The sequence below is a fragment of the Xiphophorus hellerii genome, chromosome 13, assembly GCF_003331165.1.
Source record: "Xiphophorus hellerii strain 12219 chromosome 13, Xiphophorus_hellerii-4.1, whole genome shotgun sequence".
Lineage (NCBI taxonomy): Eukaryota > Metazoa > Chordata > Actinopteri > Cyprinodontiformes > Poeciliidae > Xiphophorus > Xiphophorus hellerii.
Genome location: NC_045684.1, coordinates 12977225 through 12997589, shown reverse-complemented (window position 1 = coordinate 12997589; position 20365 = coordinate 12977225). Strand labels below are relative to the sequence as shown.

Genomic DNA, 20365 nt, shown 5'->3' with positions numbered 1-20365 from the left:
TAAATGTCACTGAAGAAATGAACTAGAAAAACATTTTTTATTGAATAACAGTTAAGACAAATAGAGGTATACGTGCAAATAATTACTTAAATTTACATTATTAACAAAGAGATCTGATAACTCCTTGGACCGACGACGACGGTCACTTGAAGTGAAGAATCTCCTGAGTAGCGAGTCGGATGAGTTGGTTGAAGTCAAAGTGGATGTATTTCCTCCAAAAACGTCGATCTTTGCCATATATCTGAGCCGGATAACAAGGACTGCCTGAAACAAGAGTTGTCTTTAATCGAATAACCACAGCTCAGTTTGTTTTGTTTAAGTCACTGCCGAGTTGATCTTTTCAAAAGTGTTTTAAAAGCATCAACCATGAAATCTTACTAAACAGTTTCTTGCAAAACTGTACTAAAGCTTAAAATCCTTAAACGTCAGTAGTTTATTGTATTTGACATCAAAATCTCAGAGCCTTTGTTTTCCATTATGGGATCCCTCAAGGCTCGCAACTTGGTCCTCTCCTTTTTTAATTCGTTTGATAGATGCCTTTCTTAGTATGCAGATGATATGCAAATATATCTGCATATTTATATGCAGAGAATTCAGCCAACCTAGATTTGTCCCATGGATGGGATGCTGCCAGTTAAGGGGTTGAAGGTATATTTATTTATCCAAATAAAAAAATCTGAAAAGCTGAAATTAAACTCTTGTTGACTTGGGTTTTTTTTACGGTGCTACTGTGAAGAAATAAAACTATACAAAGAAGGATAGAGAGGACTTTTGTGGGTGGATTAGCTAAAGCTGGGGTTAAATAATATCAATATAGCTCATAAGCGCTACAGAAAATAATTTTCTGTGTTTATTATGGTTATAAACTGAGCTTCTACAACGACACAAACATTTCTACGGTGCACCTCTGACGGCCTCTAGTGGTCTAAACGTTCAACTCTCACTAAATTTTATTCAGAATAAGCATAAAACATGTAAAAAAATATTAAAATTTATGTGGACTTCAGCATTTTACAGCTACACTGGTCAGATTACGGTAGTGGTTTATTCTGCACTGTCATGCTCAGCTGTGTGTGTGTGGATCCTTACCTATACCGTGCAAAATTCTTGCAACAGCTCTCCCTGAAAACTTCTCATCACTTCTGTTGGCAAGAAAACCTCTGATGTCGACTCTGATCTGACTCTCCCAGTCCAAAAGCTGCAAAACACACACACATGGTCGTGTTTTCATCACTTGTGGGGACTTCACATTGACTTTCATTATTTTCTACAGCCTGACCCTTACCATAATCCTATACCTAACCATCCCAGACCTAACTCCTAACCCAAAAACAACAATTCCCCTCTCTGGGACCAAGAAAATGTCCCCACAAGGAGCAGTGGTCCCTATAACCCCACACTGTAGACATTAAAGGTTCCCATAAGGATATAAAAACCTGGTACACACACACACACACACACGCCTCTAAGCAGGAATATTCCCAGATCGAAGCCACGTTTAATTTCCTGTGAAGATTGTTTAACCTTGTATTTGTCGAGCTCTTCCAGGTCCTCCGGTTGCAGCGAGTGATCTCTGTCTCGCCGCTTGTCAAAGTATTCTGAAAGGAGGTTTTTCAGCTGCAAGCTGCGATTCTCATCCAAGTCGTCCAGACAGGACGTCACAGTTTGGAAAGCAACACTGAAACAAACAATAACCGGAGAAGTGAAGAACAAAAGCAGGAGAAGACATGAACCAAAACACCATTAGCAGTTCCAGTCATGAACAAATTCACTCAGCAAGTGAAACAAATTAAACTTTAACCAGATAATCCTCAAATCTTTAACATAAAAAAATTTTAATCTGATCATAATTGTCAGTGGTGTTCCTCAGGGCTCAGCCTCAGGCCTATTACTGTTTACTATTCATCTTAAACCCATAGGATCCATTTTTAGGGAATATGATCTGGTGCCAATAAATAATACATAATAATAATGAGTGCCAAACCTCTTGAAGGCTTTGAAGCAGGTTGTGAGTTGGTAAAGTTGTGTTTTTTCTTGGTCCTGGACTCGATTATAAAGGAATTGACAAACTTTGTCCATCTCCTCGTCGCTCAGGTCGCCATACGATCGGAAATAAAAAGACGGGGAAGAAAATTCAACCAAGACACCGCTTCGTCCACCACCTGAAACGTAAACAAAAACCTACTTCACTTTGCAGAAGGGCAAGAAATTACTGTAGGAACTGATATTGTGGGTCAACATAGCAGCATTCAGCTTCTATGCACCACAAATCTGGAACAAACTTCCAGAAAACTGCAAAACAGCTGAAACACTGAGTACCTTTTAAATCTAGACTAAAAACTCAGCTCTTTAGAGTTGCTTTTGAAACCTAATCATAAAACAATCAATAATCTGATGTTTTATGACTTTGTAATTTTGTGTTTTTATGATGTAAAGCACTTTGAAATGCCTTGTTGCTGAAAGGTGCTATACACATAAAATTTTCTCAATTGATTGATAAACAGCTCTGGAAAATGAAGAGACCACTTAAAATGATCAGTTTCTCTGATTTTACTCTTTATAGGTATACGAGTTAAATGAACATCGCTCTTTTATTCCATGAACTACTGACAACATGTCTGAAAATCCAAGCAAAAATTTTGTATTTATTTGCAGAAAGTGAGAAATAACAAAATAACAAAACATATTTAGTGCTTTCAGACCTCAAACAATGCAAAGAAAACACATTTATATTCATTTATAAACAACAATACTAATGCTTTAACTCAGGAAGAGTTTAGAAATCAACATTTGGTGGAATAACCAGGTGGTTTTTAATGGGGTTCAGTGCCTCTTAATTTGTTCCAGATCTGTATATAATAATAGTATCTTTAGACAAACAAAAGTCATAAATAAAAGCGGTAAACTATCTCCATGTCTTTAGTTTCCAAATGAACCTCTGTCTGTGCTCCACTGCAGCTGTCTCAGGCCCCTCTTCACCAGGGGAAGCTGCCATCCCATCGTGTCCGCCACCTCAACGACATCAAACTCCACCTGATCGAACCGCTCCACGCGCTCGCCCCTCATTCTCTTCCTGGCCAACGCCACGGCAACCGGCGGGCAACTGCAGGTTCATGATTAAAAAGACATCAACACAGCATTTTCATGTCACTTCTTCAGTGTGAAGTAGTGACACTGCATCAAAATCTTTACCTTTACACCACGACTGCACTGACGGAGCACATTTTTATTTACTTTTTTCAGATTCAATATTTTCTGTTTTGTTCTTCAAGTTCTCAGAAAACACCTCAGCGCCTTAAAGTTTTATTATAATACTTTGTGGTACTTTCCAACTCTAAAATTGATGATAAAAACTATTAATATCTTTTTAGATACCTGCATGAATGTGACTGCATGACATGCAATCATAGGCCCACAAATACAAATACTGCTCTTGAAAAACATTCCCATTTGTAACTCACTTCTTTAATATACTAATCACACAAAGTAATGTGATTAAATAAACTGCTTTATTTAATTATATTTTCTGTTTAATTAGTATTTATTGATGCTCTGATCAAACAGTGATGAAAATAGTAAAAATGACAACCCTGACAGTTTTGTTTTTTAAAAAACATTAATTGGAATCATGAGAATGATAAATAATAATTCTTATAATGATAGGACATTTATCATGATAAATGATACAATAAATGCTAGTCTCTCTAGTCTCTACCCCGTTTCTTACTGAAAACGTCACTGGAAAGATTGTGAAAAACTTAGGAAAACAACATTCACAAGTTAAAAGAAACTCAGTTTGGGCTTTCTCTGTGTTTTCTGAACACAGGTAGATCTGAAAGATCACACAGCCCCAACTAAAGCATCAGTCAAAAACAAAAGCACAGTCATTGCTTACATTTTTGTGATTTTTTGGAGCTGTCTGGGTCCATCGTAGCACCTGACTTTACACACGGACAGAGTCGGATGGAGAAGCTCAACAAACCGCTGTGGATGCAGCTCCAGGTAGCAAAGCAGCGTTTCAACACCTAGAGCACAAAATCACTCGGTTTTTTTAAAATAAACATTTACATGCACATGCAACCTGCACCTTTTCTTTTCTCTCAGGATAAAAACTTGAGCTTGTGTCTCCACTGACCTTCCTCTGTGACGTCCAGAGCCTCCACAGTTTCCTGGATGGGAATCGCTCTTTCATGGGTGTGACACAGACGCTCCTCCGGCCAATCACAGCTCTCCGTTTTCTGGTCACTCTGCCAATCCGCTCCCTCGTCTTTACCTTCTTTTGACTCGCCCCGCTCCTTTTTTACGCTTCCTTCCTCGCTGTGCTCAGCTGAATCGAGGTCAGGCGCCTTAAAGCAAAACAAATGTTGCATCTAAAAAAGTCTGAATTATAAAATTCAAATTCAAATATACTTTATTGATCTCAAAGGGAAATTAAATGTCGTAACTCATTAATTCTTCAAAGCGTTATTGTAGCTGCAATGTAGAAATGAATAAAATATATTAAAATATTTGAAGTAAAACTCAACTTTTCCAGTCTACCTAGTAGCTGTGCTGCAAATTAACCAGCATTTCCACACAGCCATTGTTTGGAAAATCCAGGGATTGCAATTAAATTAGCATGCTAGCTCACTTTTAAAAGAAAACAGTGAATTTCCCATAAATCACCTCTGAGCCAGTGAATTCTTGCTTTTCTCCGAGTTTATTTTCATCACAGACATCCATCATCTCCAGCAGATCAGCGTCTCCAACATCCTGCTCACAAAAGCAGATGCGTTACTTCATCTGAAGCTTTGACGGCATGTGGACTGAAAACACAAGCAGAGAGAAGGTCACCTTCCAGAGTTCCTGCTGCTTCTGGTGCATCTTCTGACATTTACATGCAGGAAAAACCCTCTGCACCAGTTTCTTGATTATGTAGTAGTCCACAGTGTCTGCGTAGATGTGGCGGCGGAGCTCATGGAGGTCGCCACCCTGAAATTCCCCCACAAATTATAACTGGAGCATGAATATAAATAATAAACGAAGAGAAACGTGCATTAAAAACCTTTTTTACACCACTGGACATAGCAGCGCTCGAGTGTCACCACGCTGCAACGTCTGGGTGCATTTCTGCTTCACACCTGGATCAAAAAGCTGAACTACCTCCTTGGGATTTCAGGCGGATAATTAACTACTTGATCCAGGTGTTGAAGCAGGGTTGCATCCAAAAGCTGCAGGACAGAGAAATTCAAGGACTGGAGTTACAGACTTTAGTCCAGGAAGTGGATTTGATGCATTGTAAACCTACAAATTACTATTTGTAAGGTAAACATGATGATTTCTGAGCTTTTTTTCTGCAGATCTACAAACAAAATTTGAATTGTGATATATATTTTTCTTCAGAGTTGAGACAAAAACAAAAAAGAAGCGACTTCAGTAAATTATTCTCCGTGGTATTTCCATAAATAATTATTATATTTGAATGTTAGAGTTATATGACAGATTTAGTAACAGATAAAGTCTCAGGAAATGAAAAAATTACAAAATGGTAAAATAAAAGTTGCTATTTCATGATTCCTTCTAATTACAGATTTAATTTAAAATTGAATCCAGAAAAGTAAGGATAATGTGGCTTAGAAACAAATTAATTATGATATAAATGTAATTTCACACAAGCAATTCTCTTATTGTATGGAGCGTCACTGCTCTAGATGTAGGGATATGAGCGCCATCTTGAGGGGCCATAAACATAACCGACAAAAACGACTGTCTCACAGATATTTTGAATCCAAGTTATTTAATATTAATTAGCAATGGTTCGAACTTGCTGCGTTTTTGGATGCAATGTCCGATCACACGACCGAAACGGTAAAAAGATGGAAAACGGGCTTTCGTTTCATTGTTTTCCTGCCTGTAAACAACGCGAGGGGGCTAAGCTATCGGAGCTAAGCTATCGGAGCTAACGAAAAGAAGACGAATGTCCGGGGTATCAGCGGTGAGACGTCCTGATATTACGTTCTCCAACATCCCAAGATATCTACATGTTTGCTACAGACATTTCCGTTCTGGTGAGTGTCTAAATTCGCTTTCTTGGTGTTGTGTAATAATGTTTTGCTATGATTTTGTCCGGGATTACTCATGTTCAGTTACGTTGATGTTAAATGTCACTTACGTTACATTTAAGTGGGTCAACCTTGTTTAGGTCGGGCTTCTATTTTTTTGTGGCATAGTCCGAGTTTTGTCAGTGGACATCGAGGTTATTCCATTATTGTGAAGTAAACTATTTAAGTTTTCTAGTGTTATAATTTACAGTATTAATACCGATATGTGTTCTGATATGTCCTCTTCAAGGCAAACCAACGTATAAAATGGATCAGCTCAATCCAGACTGAATCTGGGTCACTGAGAGGTAAACGCCACCACATCAGACCAACATGCGTGACAATTATAGAGGCGATGCAGCAAGACCACGGTGGATCAACAAGTTATAGAGACTGTGTTTTCATGATTTACCCCAGAAGAGGTAAATCATGAAAACACAGTGGAGGATGTTGGAGAGGCTGAGGAGGAAACCCCAGGAGAAGAGCTCAGCAAGGCTGCACACTCTGAAGAGGAACATGAACCGTTTGTGTTGAAATATGTTTACAGTTGGAAGTGGCTGTTTTCTGTCATTTCATAATTTAATGTGGTAAACATTCATGAAACATTTGATTCAAGCACTTCAAGTTGCATGTGTGAACTTTTTTTACTTAAAGTTATCATACGATGAGAGGCACAAAAAAAAAATCTGTTTAAATATCTAAGCAGTTGGGGTGCTGTGGTGGCGCAGGGGCAAAGCACAACCCACATATTGAGGCCTTAGTCCTCGTGGCGGTGGTCGCAGGTTCAATTCCTGGCCCGGCGACATTTGCCGCATGTCTTCCCTCTCTCTCATTACCCTGTTTCCTGTCGAACTACTTTCAAATAAAGGCTACAAGAGCCAACACAACCTTAATATATATATATATATATATTTAAGCAGTTTCAGCCATAAGTTATCAATATCTAAACACTCAAACCATATGAATATGTCCAAAGTTTAAGTCCTTATGTTTGGACCTTTAAGGCTTTACCTCCGGGTCCAGGAAGAGGTGGCAGTGTGCTGGAAGTCCATCCCTTCCAGCCCTCCCAATTTCCTGAACGTAGCTCTCAAAACTCTGAGAAATCATGTTAAAACAACAAAAATTATAAATAAATGTTAAGAAATATAAAAGGTTCCATAAAGCTTTACATAAGTCGGCTAACTTTCCACCTTTGGCATGTTGTAGTGGACGATTCCACGAACGTCGGATTTGTCCAGCCCCATGCCAAACGCCACAGTGGCCACTACGATCCGGAGTTCCCCACACATGAAGTTGTTCTGGACCCGGCGGCGCTCCGAACCCGACAGGCCGGCATGGTACGCCTCAGCCTGCCATTTCAAGGGTTTACGGATTTTCTTACGAGCTGAAAAAAAATCAGACAAAACAACAACAAAAAAGCTGAATATCTGAGACAGTAAGTTTGTTTCTGTACACGATTATTGCTGCTCTTCTAAAATATGTGAAACCTTAACTTGGCCTGAAACGATTAATTGGATTAATCAATTATTGAAATAACTGTTAGGTAATTTAGTAATTGATTAATCATTAACTGGAGCATACAGACTCTAAAAAAGGCCATTTGCTAAAAAACAAAGTCTGAGCTAAAGCTTCACAAAGATATAAACAGCTCTGGAAAAAAATAAGAGACCACTTAAAATCATCTGTTCTCAGGTTTTATTCTTTCCATGTATATGTTTGATTAAAATTAACATTGTTCTTCTATTCTATGAACTACTGACAACATGTATCTGAAATTACAAGCAACAATTTAGTATTTATTTGCAGAAATGGTCAAAATAACAAAAATATGCAGTGCTTTCAGACCTCAAACAATGCAAAGAAAACAAATTAATATTTATTTAGGAGCAACAATACTAACGTTTTAACTCAGAAAGATTTCAGAAATCAGTATTTGGTGGAACAACCAGGAGGCTTTCAATGGGGTTCAGTGCAGTGAACTCTTATTTTCTTTTCCAGAGCTGTACATATGATGTATTTTGCATTTAAGATGAAAAAAACCCTTTGTCTGTAAATATGTTCTACCCAGCACTAATCACCTGATTCAAAATCTGTAATCTGCTAACTAATTATGAATTGGTTAATCCAAAAAACAAAACAGACTGTAGATTAGCTCTACAGGCATTTCTTTAGCTGTGGATGCATCTTTCGCCACAAATGATATTTATTTTTTCGTTTAAAAAAGGAATCGAATTATTTGTTTGTTTTTATGGTTTTCTTGTTTTCGTGTTAAATTAAAAATTCAGAATGTACCATCGTTATAGTCAACAGTTAGTAGCCTTTGTAGCCATTACCCAGTTCCTTCTTCTTCTGCCCCACTGGGTTGTCCTCTGTCTGGTTGCTGCTGCTTATTTGGGTATTTTCTCTTAACACCACCCCCTGCAGGCAGGTCCGCAGCAGTGCAGCCACTCGGACAGTCTCCTCTCGTCTGGTGCAGTAGACTATGATGGAGTCCAAACAGCCAAAACGATCGCCTTTCAACAGAGAAACCAAAGCCTGAAAAACACAAATGTTCCAGAGTAAAACAACTTCGCGAGTTTTAGATAAAGAGACTGAATTAACGCTTTCTGAGGCAGGTTGGCACCACATCAGACCTGGTCTTTCTCTCCATCTGTGGACACGGACAGGTTGAGGTTCGGGGGCACGGCTGCAGACCGCACAGCTATTCCGTCTTTATCGCTGATGTCCAGATGCTGAGCGATGTCCAGCGCCGTGGACAAAGTGGCCGTAGCCGTGAGTCCCAGCAAACACTTGACTCCGAGGCGTTCCCGAAGCACCTACGGACAAAACATGTTCGTCAAAAAGTTTTAGGTTTTTATGAGGTGCACAACATGATTAGGTAATGAACACTGAACAGATGTGCATTAATTTGAACTTGTTTGACCCATATATTTACAAATACTTAGCAGAAATAAACCAATTTAAATATTTTCATAATTTAGCAGCCAGTTTTGTGTTCTGTTTTGGAGTCCCATTGTCATCGGGTAACACAGGGATCATGACCTACCGCTGTCTACCTTGTAAAATAAAAATATCAACTTCCATCAAGCTGTCCATTTTATAAAAGAGTAACATAATTTTAATATAATTTGTTTAAACTAATAGAAAATCATACAACTATTCAAATGAATTTTATTCGATTTCTGCTTTTTGTACGCTGCAAAAAACACAAAATCTTACCAAGTAATTCTGACCTAGTTTGTAGAGAAATGAGACAAAATTAACTCACAAGTAACTTTTCAGCAAGATGTAGGAGCTTGTTTTAAGTCAATAATTCCCTAATATTGATTTTTTTTTAAAGTGCTAGTACCACTGGCAGATTATTTCACTTGTAACAAAACATTTTCCCAAGTGGAAACATCTGCCAATGGAACCAGTACTTTTTCATTCATAGTAAGGGATTATTTAGTAAGTTAGTTTTAGATTTAACTCAGCAGGATAAAAGATCTCATAAACCACCAATTGTGATTTAATTAATATCTGCTTCGTTTGGAAAGAAATTACTCCTCTTTTGACCAGTTTAAGTGCTTGTTATGATTTTTAACTAAAACTAACTAAACAAAGTCCAGAGTAATTAGAAATAGCGAACTATTCCTCTACTCAAGCAGCAAACCAGACGGCGACTCCAGCTCTGTTTTATCGATATACCTGCTTCTCTTTACATGTTGGAAACCAAGAGAAAAACTGGTTTAAAAAACATGGCTTTATTATGCTGTAATAACACACCTTACAAAGCCTTAAGTAGCAGGGTCTGAAGTTGTGTGACCACTCAGACACGCAGTGAGCCTCGTCTATACAGGCGAAAGCCACCGGAGGGAGCTCCTGAGCAGAGGGCAGACATCCTGGACCTGAACCTCCTCCACCGACCAAAGCCTCTGGAGAGAGAAGCAGCACACACACCTGGCCGGACTTCACCTGGAGAGAAAAATAAAACAGATTACTTTAAAGGGAACATATTATGCTAAATCCACATTTTGAATGTGGATTTATACTTCTGAAAACAGCCCAAGTGCTTGTCAATAAGTTCATCTTTTTATTAAGTGTCTGGAAAATTAGTGGTTTCAAAAACCCCATGATTGTTAAAATCCCTTAACAGTCGCAATGAGAAAGTCACTGAGCCCCAACCGGGTGTGTTACGTCCACGGACAAATTAGCTCGACTCGAACAAGTAGAAGCCATGAATAAACTGACAGAAACAACTTCAGTCGCTCTGTTTATTACTCCCGATTCTCACTTGACGTCCGTCATGGCGCCCCGAATGATTAAGTCATTCATTTTCTATTGCAAACGTTCAATAGAAAATGTATGACACTATCAAACCTAGCATAAAGCTTTAATGATGCAAAGAAAGGTGATCTCTAGCGTGCTGTCTGACTGTGACCACGGTACCTTTTCTATAGCAGCTTCTCTCTGTTTCATCGTCATGTTGGAGTGGATGCAGGCTGCCTTTAGCTTGGTGGGCAACCCCGAAAGCTAAACACACACATACACACACAATTTACGGGTTTCTGGTTTAGGTTTCACCAACGTAAGATGAAGAGAGTGTTTACCTGATCATCCATTAGAGAAACTAGAGGGGAAATGACCAGAGTGATGCACTTTGACCTCTGTGCGTACAGAAAAGCTGGTAGCTGATAGCAGAGAGATTTACCCATTCCAGTGGACAGCACCACCAGGGTGGAGAGCCCTGAGAATAAAGATGCAAACATGTAGAAGATGCTCATGTAGAGATGGTGAAGTTTATGAGCTGTGACTACCTGCCAGGATCCTCATGATGGCCTTTTCCTGCCCAGGTCTGAATGACTGGTAGCCCAGTTCTCTCAGAGCTGCAAACACTTCAGCAGGAGTGTCTGAACACAACCATTACACAAAAGAAAACAAAATTAAGTTTCAATTAATCATGATGGAACGATTATTGAAGTAATCGTCAACTAATTCGGTAATCAATTAATCATTTACTGGAGTATACAGACTGAAAAAAGGTCAAACAGGGAAAGAACAAAACAAACAATATATATTCATTTTGTATTTAAAATAATAAAAAAAAAACGTCTTTGTCTGTAAATATGCTCTATGCAAAACTCCTAATAGTTTTAGTTTCACCTGGTTGAAATTCTGTTAAAAAAAACTCTATTAAGCCCCTTTAGTGATCCAATTATTAATCAGCTAATCCACAAAAACAAGATCAGTGTTGATGTTAAGTCAAGCAGAAAGGACTGAGCTGTTCATTGATGTTAGAAATATTTTTTCTAACATGCATAGACATTACAAATAATCAAGGATATACTAAATACAATGTATCTTATTTCATTTCAGGCAATAAAATGTTTATCTTCTTATTTAAAAAGGAAATTTAAATATTTGTTCATTTGTGTCTTTTAGTGTATTGGTAATATTGCATAAAAAAAGATTTAAAAATCTGCAGAATCAGGTAATTTTTAAATAACTAAAATAATCATTAATGGCAGCTTCTGCTGAATTTGAATACTAAAGCATTTCTATTTGTGTGAATGAGTTTTGCAGCGTTTACCCTGGACTTTCCCGTCTTCTGTGAGACGATAAAGCGGATCCATCGGCGGTGGCGGAGCGGGCCGCTCGTAGTCGGGATGAATGACGTTGAGCAGCATCTCATCGGTCCGCCTGCTGTCCGCTCCGGTTTCCTGTTGCCGTTTTTCTGCGTTGACACAGGAAGACGCTGCTGCAACATGCGCAACAATGTTTTCAAAAATGTAATAACAAAAGTCTGAATGAAAACAGAAATCAGATCAGATATCAAATACTGGCCCAAATTTTATATCGGTGCACTTCTATTCGGCCAATAACAAATTTTACTGGACAATAAATTCACCCAGTAATTATTGTGATAAATGATAATATTGTTGTTTTGACACACCAATAAACTTTAACTTTGTAAAGAACACTCAATACTGGAGCTAGAAGGTCTTTTATAAGGTAAATAAAACACAATAACCAAAGCTTATTGTGACAGGATTAATCCTTACTGACAGCAGAAATCCTGCTGTGAAACTATAAATCGTACCCAGAGGCTGAGGCTGCAACGTTCCCGTTGCCCTGGCAACGTCTTCCAGGGTGGGCAGTTCAAACGGTTCCTCTTCTGCAGGCTGATCCTCAGAAACAGGTGGTGGAGGGGCTAAAAAAAGAAAAGGAAAAATGATGCTGAGCTAACAGTGACTAGAGCTCACAGCTCACATTGACATTAATTACCGCAGACGTAGAAGAAGAGATTTAATTTTGTTTCACTACAGGAGACGAATCATCTACTTCATAGTGAGATAGAAATCAGTCCTGCTGCTTTTAGAACCGGGGCAGTAAAATAAAGTTCCTACAACCTTTCATTAAAAATTAAAGACTTAACTTTCTCTGACTTTTCTGTTTACATTTAAAACAGAACAGCAAAGATAAATTTATGACAGATAGTTGTACAGTCGGCAGAATGGAGAAATTTAGAAGGAAGGAGGAAAGGAAGGAAGGAAAAGAAAGAAGGAAGGAGCTATGTCACAAAGAAGGAAGGAAGAACAGATGAAGGAAGGACGGAAAGAAAAACAACAGGAAAGACAAGAAGGAAGCCTGGTAAGAAAGAAAGGATTTAGGGCACAAAGAAGGAAGGAAGGAAGGAAGGAAGACCACAACGAAGAGAGGAATGAAGGGATGACAGGGAAGGACAAAAGGACAGAACAAAGGAAGCACACAAGTATGTATAGGAAGAAGGAACAAAGGAAGGATTGTGAAAGAAGTCTGAAAACATGTATATTAATCAAACTAATAATTTCCTTGTCTGTACTTATCCAGACCAGGAAAAAAACTGAAATCCAACTGCAGACTTCTCCATATTTATCTTGTTAAATGTGAGAAATCATCTTTTTTATTAATATTATTTAAAATAAAAACATCAACTAAAGTTACACTTTCTCCTCCTCATCTTCTGGATGAACTGAAGTGTTGATTAAAAACAGAGTTTTATTCCTACTGCAGGATAAATCCTCCTCTCCTCCTGACCAAACACACGATTCCTCCTCCAGGTTCCTCGGTCACCTGGTCCTGTGCAGTCCACAGCCCAGTGTCCGCTTCCTCCACACCTGTAGCAGGTGTCGCTCTGCCGACTCGGCGCCCCTCTGAACCCGCCCCTCCGTCCTCTGCCGAAGAATCCTCCGCCTCCGCCGAACCGCTCTCCTTTCAGCTGAAACTTCTGCATGTACAGCTGGAAAACACACAGAATCAGATTGGCTGCCATATTTGTCTAAAGATAATCTGTCACTTTAATGCAACACTTTGGGAATAAGAGCATTCAGATCATCGAAATGTGTTTCCTGTGTCGTTTTATTTGTCTAGTTTCACATCTAATGAATCATTTCTGTGTTATTTATGATTTTTCCCATAAAACACCCAATTATGACACATTTTCTCTTTTTTTCCCCACCAGATTTCTTTTTATTTTTGCAAAGTTTAGGATGTAATGCCATCCTGTCAAAGTTCCCAGAACCTTTGTGAAAGAAACCAGCCCACAGCATCACACATCCTCCCTCTGCTAAACCCAACTGGAGTGTTTTTCACAAAAAAATTTACTTTTATCTGATTTATCAAACACCAAATGTTTACTTTTGTGATGATGGGAGAGAAAGTAGTGGGAGATGTTTTTGCCGTACCTCCTAAACGTCCAGTTGGCATGACGATAACAGGTTAGTGGTTGTCATGGAAACTAAACAAAATTTAGGTCCTTCCCAGTACAATTATTGCTCTGACTCTTGATATAGTAAAATTTATATTTAGCGTCAATTTTTTTTCAGCCCATTTAAGATAAATACAATGGTTATGTTCTCTGGTCTTTCCCATTCTGAAGAACTGCTAAGAGAAATGGAGCCTACTTACACTTATTTTTTTATTTAATTGCCCTAAACACTAATCAGTTTAAAAATTAAAATGTGAAATCCAAAAAACTAATCGCTTCAGCTATACGTTTATTTTAAGGAAATTCTGAAACTTAGAAAATCTGCCACCAGTGATTTTATTAAAACTAAAGAATTATTTGTAATTTAATTTTAGAAAATACTACACTTAAATGTTATATTTTCTAAATTTGAGCTTCCGACATTTCTACATTTACTGAAGCAAAAGCTTAAATTAGGATGTGTGATGCTGTGGGCCATTAGTGAATATAATTTACTACTGTTTTTCTGTTTTAAATGTATTTTGTCTGTGTATAACTTTGTTTATTCTTTTAATACACTACAGTACATTCAATAAAGTCAAACTCAAATTATTTTAAAGCTTCACCAGAGGAGCCAGTAAGTCTGGACCTCGCTATGTCTATTAACCGTGAGTGAAATAAAATACGCACAATAAAAATAAAAACAACAACTAACAGAAGAATCGTACCTGTTTGCGCAAACCAACTCCCCTCAACGCGTATCCTTTCACGTGAGATTTCTTCTTCAGGTTTATCTTCACAAAGTTTCCCTCTACGCCTTTTGTTCCTCTGTTAAAATATCAAAAACAATTCAACTAAACTATAAGCAGATCCAAAAGGAAAAGAACGGCAACAAAATATCAAGTTGTTGATATTTTGTCATGTTACAAACTTCAAAGTTTTTTAATTTAAAGTATGTATGTGACAGAGAAATACAAAGAGGTGTCTAACTGTGAAGAGGGGAAAAAAGCATTTTTTTTTAACTAATGAAAATCTGAAAAGTGTGGTGTGCACTTCTACTCTGCACCCCGTTACTCTGAATAACCTAAAATAAAATCTCCATACAGAAAACCTTCAAAATGAACGGTTTAAACTGTTTTCTCTTCATTTCAGAAAAAAACATTTTTATCCCTGCTGCCATTCAGGTGCAAAAGATTAAATTTATTTATTTATTTATTCGGACTATGGAACAAAAGTAAACCAGTTTGAACATCAGAGGAAATCATTTTAATAATTAAAAGAAATGAACATACATTTATATAATAAGAAATGTATATAAAGCACATATTTTGCAGCTAAATAATATGAAATATTTTTTTAAAACATTTTGCCATTCTGTTGCAGATATTCTATGCGCAAAACCACTCATAGTTATAAATATTGTTTAGTTTTATAAGAACCACATGGGAGTTGGAGAACCCTGGATTAGACGGACCGGCTCCATCTAATCCAGGGGTGTCAGACTCATTTTCGTTTTGGGTCAAATCAGGATCATGAATGCTCTTAAAGGGCCGGTTGTGCCAGAATGTATTGATAAAATATGTTAAAACTGTTAAAATATCAATAAATTATTAAACTTAAATAATGTTATTATTGATCTCTTCAGGATTTTGTGATTTTTTTGCAATAAAAATCAAAGTGTTTGTGGTACTAATTTGGAAATATTTATGCTTATTTATGATGGTAAATGCAACTTTTTATTACTGGCTGTATATATCATGGATTATAATCTGACATCAACTAAGGCTGAAGCAGCTGCTTAGTACAATTAAAAAAGTTTTTGACAATTTTTGAGAAAAATCTGCAGTAAACTCCCCAATTATGTATTAGTGCAAAAAATGCATAGGTTTTATGTGAATTTCCATAATAATTCTCAAGAAACTGCAGTAACTAATTGATATAATTTGGAAGTAAACAGATAAAAACTGCATTGATTTGATTGATAACTTGATATTTAAGCACATTTAAAGTTTAGTCTATAATCTAGAGGACCACATAAAAAGATATGGCGGGCCGGATTTGGCCCACGGGCCTTGAGTTTGACATATGTGATTTGACTGAGTTGAGCTGTTTTACAAAGAAGCATCAGGAAATATTTCAGACATGCCACACTTTTCAGATATGACCTTTTCCTCTCACTCCACAGTTGTGTGCCGCTTTGTTTTGGGTTTATCACATAAAACTTCAATAAAATCCAAGGAATTTTATGGCTTTAAGGTGTAAAAACATTAACGGCTAAAGGGGTGTAAATACTTTTGAGACTCCAGGTTTGTTTGTTCACCCACCTGGTTCTGACTGGCTGCCTCTGATAAACCCGATTTGTTCTGAACTCCTCCTGAATTTCTCCTAAAAGGTTCTCCTGGGGCGTCTAGAAAGAGATAAAGACAGATTAAATTAACATTTCATCTTCTCGGCTGGTAAATAAATCAAATAAATACCGTTTTTGCTCCTTTGGTCGTTTCCTCCTCATCCCCGTCTTTTCTTTTGCTTTTCTGCTTCTTCTTTTCTCCTCCATCAGTTGAATCAGGGCTTAAACTCGATCTCTCCTCTTTCTTTTTAGGATTTTTTCGCCTCTTTTTTGCCGTTTCTTCCACGTCGTCTCCGTCTCTCTGCCTCTTTTTCTTCGTCCCTTTTGATTTCAGACCATCTTCACTGTCATCATCTGGTAAACGAGACGACTTTCCTCTTTCTGTTTTCCCAGCTCTCTCCCTTTTGCTTTTTCCAGAATCTTCTTGAGCACAATTTGGATCTGGATCTGCTAACTTTTCTTCTTGCCCCAAATCTACTGACTCATTTCTTTCACCCTCTAAATCTCCTTCAGCTTTTCCTCCCTTGACTTCCTTCTCCTGTCGTTTTTTCACTTTAATTTCCTGATTTCCTCCTCCGGGAATCTCCTCAGCTTCCATCTCCCCAAACACCTGACATCTCTCCAACCAGTTCCTGTCAACGACGCTCAGTCTATTGGCAACAGAGGCTCGTTTAGCTAAACTCCCTCCTGACCCGACGAGAAAAGTCGGGCTTCGATTAAAACCAGCCGAAGCGCCGAGATCGACACTCCCAGCTGGACTTCCTGAGTGGGAATTTTCTTCTTTCCCTCCTGCGTCTTCATTTTCCTTTCCTGTGCTTGTAGGAGCAAATTGAGGGGATGGAGGTGATAAAAGAGAGGAGGATCTGTTTGCAAAAGAAGCTTTAGCGATCTGAAACTGGGAATTAGCACCGATTCTATGATCATCATCGACAGAATTACTGATAGCAGCTTCTACTGGTTCTGGTTCAAATCGCTCTTCAGGCTCAGCTGCATGGGGAGACGGAGAGGTCACTGACCCAAATGGAGGCTTTATCAATCTAGAAGAAACAAACAAACAACAAACACGGGTTAAAATCAGACAGTCAACATGCAGAGGTGGATGGAGTAGTAGAACATTTATTCAATTAAGGGTAGAATGTCTTCAAAATGCTTTTACTTGAGTTTTCAAGAAATTACTCACGAGTAAAAAAAAAAGTGAGCGATCAAGTTCTGAGTTAATGTCATTTCATAAAAGAATCAATTTCATTTTTCAGATTCTACAACAAAAGGAAACAAGTCTGGCAAAAGAAAAGAACAGCAGAGCAACTTATTTTCATAATTATAAGAAATGAATAAAACATATAAAACACATAGTTTTCAGCTAAATAATAAGAAATGATTTTTATAGACCGCTGTTGACGTCGTTCGGTTGTAGATTAAGTAAAAGAGTAGTAACTCATAAAGAGTGATCAAGTCAATAAAATCTGACTTAATAATTATCAAACAGGCAAAGTATAAAAGTTATGTGCAAATTTAAAGACTGAAATAAAAATATATTACTAATAAATGCAAAATAACACAGAAGAAAGACTTTTTCAAATCTTTTTTTTTTTACGATTTTATACAAAATTAATACTTACAGCTAATAATGTGTATGTTAGAAAGGGATAGTGTACTTCCAGTGAGAATATAAAGTGTTTACTGTATTTTATTAATCAACAAAATAGCCATACAAAGCTGGTGTAAAAACAAGAGGTCTCACTTTGACATAAATCCAAGGTGTGTGCCTGTGTTTCATTCGTTTTTGGCTAAAATATGTTTGTTTCTTCTTCACTGAAGTTACTAGTTTTGAATAAAACATCCAGATTTTTTACTCAAGTAAGAGCAACAATAGTATTAGTTAAGAAAAAGTAGAAAGCACAGTGCAGTAAAACAACTCCTAAAAACACATTTTTTCCAAAGAATTACTCAAGTAAATGTAAATACAAAATATACAATCAATTTATAGTGGGTAATTTTAGAGTGGTCAATATAGTACCTACAAAAACAAGAGGAAGGGAGGGCAAGAATGTGATAAATGGATGGATGTCAAGGTGAACTAGTGAGGGTTACCTTGGGGAGAGAATCTCCTGGTGTTCATCCTCAGATGAATTTTTAGCAGAACCAATTGATAAGCCGAGTCTGTTGTTCTGTATTGGTTGATCATCTTTTAAGGAATTGAGAGGAACTCGACCAGTACGAAGGGATTTCTTCAGAGAAACTGGTTTCTCCTACAGATACGGGAGAAAAGAACCACAGGAATAATCCATCTTGTTTTTTTTTAGACAACTGAACTTTAGCCTTCATTTTCCGATTCACACCTGACTGAGTGCAGAAAGGTTGTTTTTAAGCTTCAGGCCGTAATACTGCGATGAAGCCAGGAGACTGTGTTTTTCCTGAGACGTCAGCCTTGGAGCAGGTAGCGGCATTGCTTTACGATTGAGATGGGCTCCCCAACAATCTGATTCCTGCTTGAAAACAAAGACAAAAAATTGTTTAATCAAACCAGTTTAGAAATAGTTGGAGCTTTGTGTTGGTCTTTCATATTAAACTAAACTAAAACACCTTGTCGTTTGTGTTTGCAACAATATTTAAGCTGTAGAGGTTGGTATATATTCACACATTAGCAGTAACATGTTTTCTTCAGCACCTTATTTGTTGGGTTGATCTCTGCTGTGATCTCTCTATGGCCGCTGGATGCATCGTTTACTTTAGCTTGTTTTAAACTCCTGTACTCCTTATACAGCCCTGCAAAGACACGTACTTTATTTCTTGAATGCATCAAGGGGAAAAAAATGTTTTTTATGCTGCAATTAGATGCGTTGCACCCACTCCTGGTCTCCTCTGGAGCCTGGTCAATGTCCTCCTAGAAAAACACAGGCGTTACAGTGAAAGAAAACATGCAGTGGATCCTGTTTTTATGCGGATGTGTTGGTTTTAAAATCACCTTACTGGGTTTCCTCTGGTGCTGCTGGAGAAAACCCCGTTCCCAGCTTTTCAGCAGCAGTTTCACCTCGTTGTAGCGATCCATTCTGAGTTGATTCAGGACCAGTAAAAGTTATTTAAGTCATTTCATGTTCATTATCATTTCCAGGATTTACGTCAGGCTAAAGCTGGCAACCGGCGCGACGTCGCTGAGGGAGACCGGACACTTTCCATCAATTTTAAATCCTAAAGTATTCCGCTAAGCTATTATATTTTCGTGAAATGTCTTTACTGCTTGAAAGACGATCTGTTTTGGTGAAAGCGGAAGCGGCATTTGTTGTTTAGGATTTTCCCGCGCCTGTGTTGCCAGGTTCGTTCCTGAATCCCCCGATCCTATAAAACCCATAACTAGCTAAAAACAAACTAACAAAAAAAAAACTTCTAGCTGATTAGTTTCGAAATAAAAGCAGCCTTTAATGAAGATATGGGAGCATACATGATGTTTTTGGGGGTTTTTTTTAAAACAACGATTATTTTGGAAAATTACTAAACAGCCGTTGAAGATTTTACAACGTGGAAATTTCAAAATAAAGAGACCTTTATTGTGAAGCAAGTATTTCCGGTGCTAAAGGGTTCATCAGAATCATGACCAACATTTTAAATTCTGTCACTAATTAAAAGCATTATAAGACACTCGGCCGATAGTCAAAAATAAATAAATGACTGTGACGTAATAGTCAAATAATGTAGTAATATAATATCCATCGACCCTGAGAGGAAAACTTTGATTTAAATTAGGATATTTTAAAGAAAATAAGAACCAAATATCTTTCTTTTAAGAAATCCTTTAAAAATCACATTTTTAAAGGATTTAAAGGAAATTTTAGCTTTGTAACCTTTTTGCTAAATATATTTAAGCTATTACCAGTTCCTGTTTGTTTGTAATATTGACATTTCGAACATTGCAATGTTTTCTGGAAGGATTTTCAAAACTTGATCTTATATAAGATTTGTATTCCACTAAGTTCAGATGTAATAAAAAGCTTGTATTCTAAAGTATTAAAACAATGTTAATTGAATCCTTCTGGCTACTTTTTTTTTACTCACAAGTGAAATAATTTTATTTAAAGAAGTGCTGAATCATTGCAACATCACAAAATGCTAATCATTATACCAATATATCAATAATTTAGAAAAGGATTTGTGACTTCTGTGTTTTTTCCCCCACGTCTTTCTTTATTTATCTTTTCTGCTGAGTTATCGTGTTAAATTGCATTGTTTTTGTTCTTT

At 37.4% G+C, this 20365-nt stretch overlaps 1 protein-coding gene across 4 annotated transcripts; it reads right to left on the bottom strand.

The window, feature by feature from the left end:
• Positions 1–20: 20 nt before the first annotated feature.
• recql4 (RecQ helicase-like 4) lies at positions 21–19423 on the bottom strand. 4 transcript variants are annotated; one of them, XM_032581922.1, is made up of 28 exons: positions 19098–19423; positions 18983–19016; positions 18801–18898; positions 18472–18621; positions 18224–18381; positions 16263–17169; positions 16110–16192; positions 14514–14613; positions 13173–13338; positions 12160–12270; positions 11650–11817; positions 10877–10969; positions 10670–10806; positions 10509–10592; positions 9846–10034; positions 8714–8896; positions 8414–8615; positions 7271–7464; positions 7092–7175; positions 4834–4971; positions 4666–4752; positions 4136–4346; positions 3896–4025; positions 2937–3103; positions 1985–2162; positions 1525–1678; positions 1090–1198; positions 21–264 (listed from the first exon to the last, which is right to left on the bottom strand). In XM_032581922.1, exons 1-28 carry the CDS (start codon positions 19179–19181, stop codon positions 143–145), a joined length of 4521 nt encoding a protein of 1506 aa, XP_032437813.1. In that variant the 5' UTR covers positions 19182–19423; the 3' UTR covers positions 21–142. The 4 variants fall into 4 exon arrangements, with proteins under 4 accessions (XP_032437813.1, XP_032437815.1, XP_032437814.1 ...); XM_032581924.1 differs by having other exon boundaries at positions 11650–11814; XM_032581923.1 differs by having other exon boundaries at positions 18472–18618.
• Between the last annotated feature and the right edge of the window lie 942 nt (positions 19424–20365).

What these genes read in the sequence shown, in the direction of transcription:
- recql4 (XM_032581922.1), bottom strand. Translation starts at nt 19,181, where the DNA reads ATGGATCGCTACAACGAGGTGAAACTGCTGCTGAAAAGCTGGGAACGG. An exon ending in GAGAAGCTGCTATAGAAAAG is followed by an intron (nt 10,035 to 10,508) that starts GTACCGTGGTCA and finishes TTTTCTCTCCAG; the next exon opens with GTGAAGTCCGGCCAGGTGTG. An exon ending in CTCCAAAAAATCACAAAAAT is followed by an intron (nt 3,104 to 3,895) that starts GTAAGCAATGAC and finishes ATGAACCTGCAG; the next exon opens with TTGCCCGCCGGTTGCCGTGG.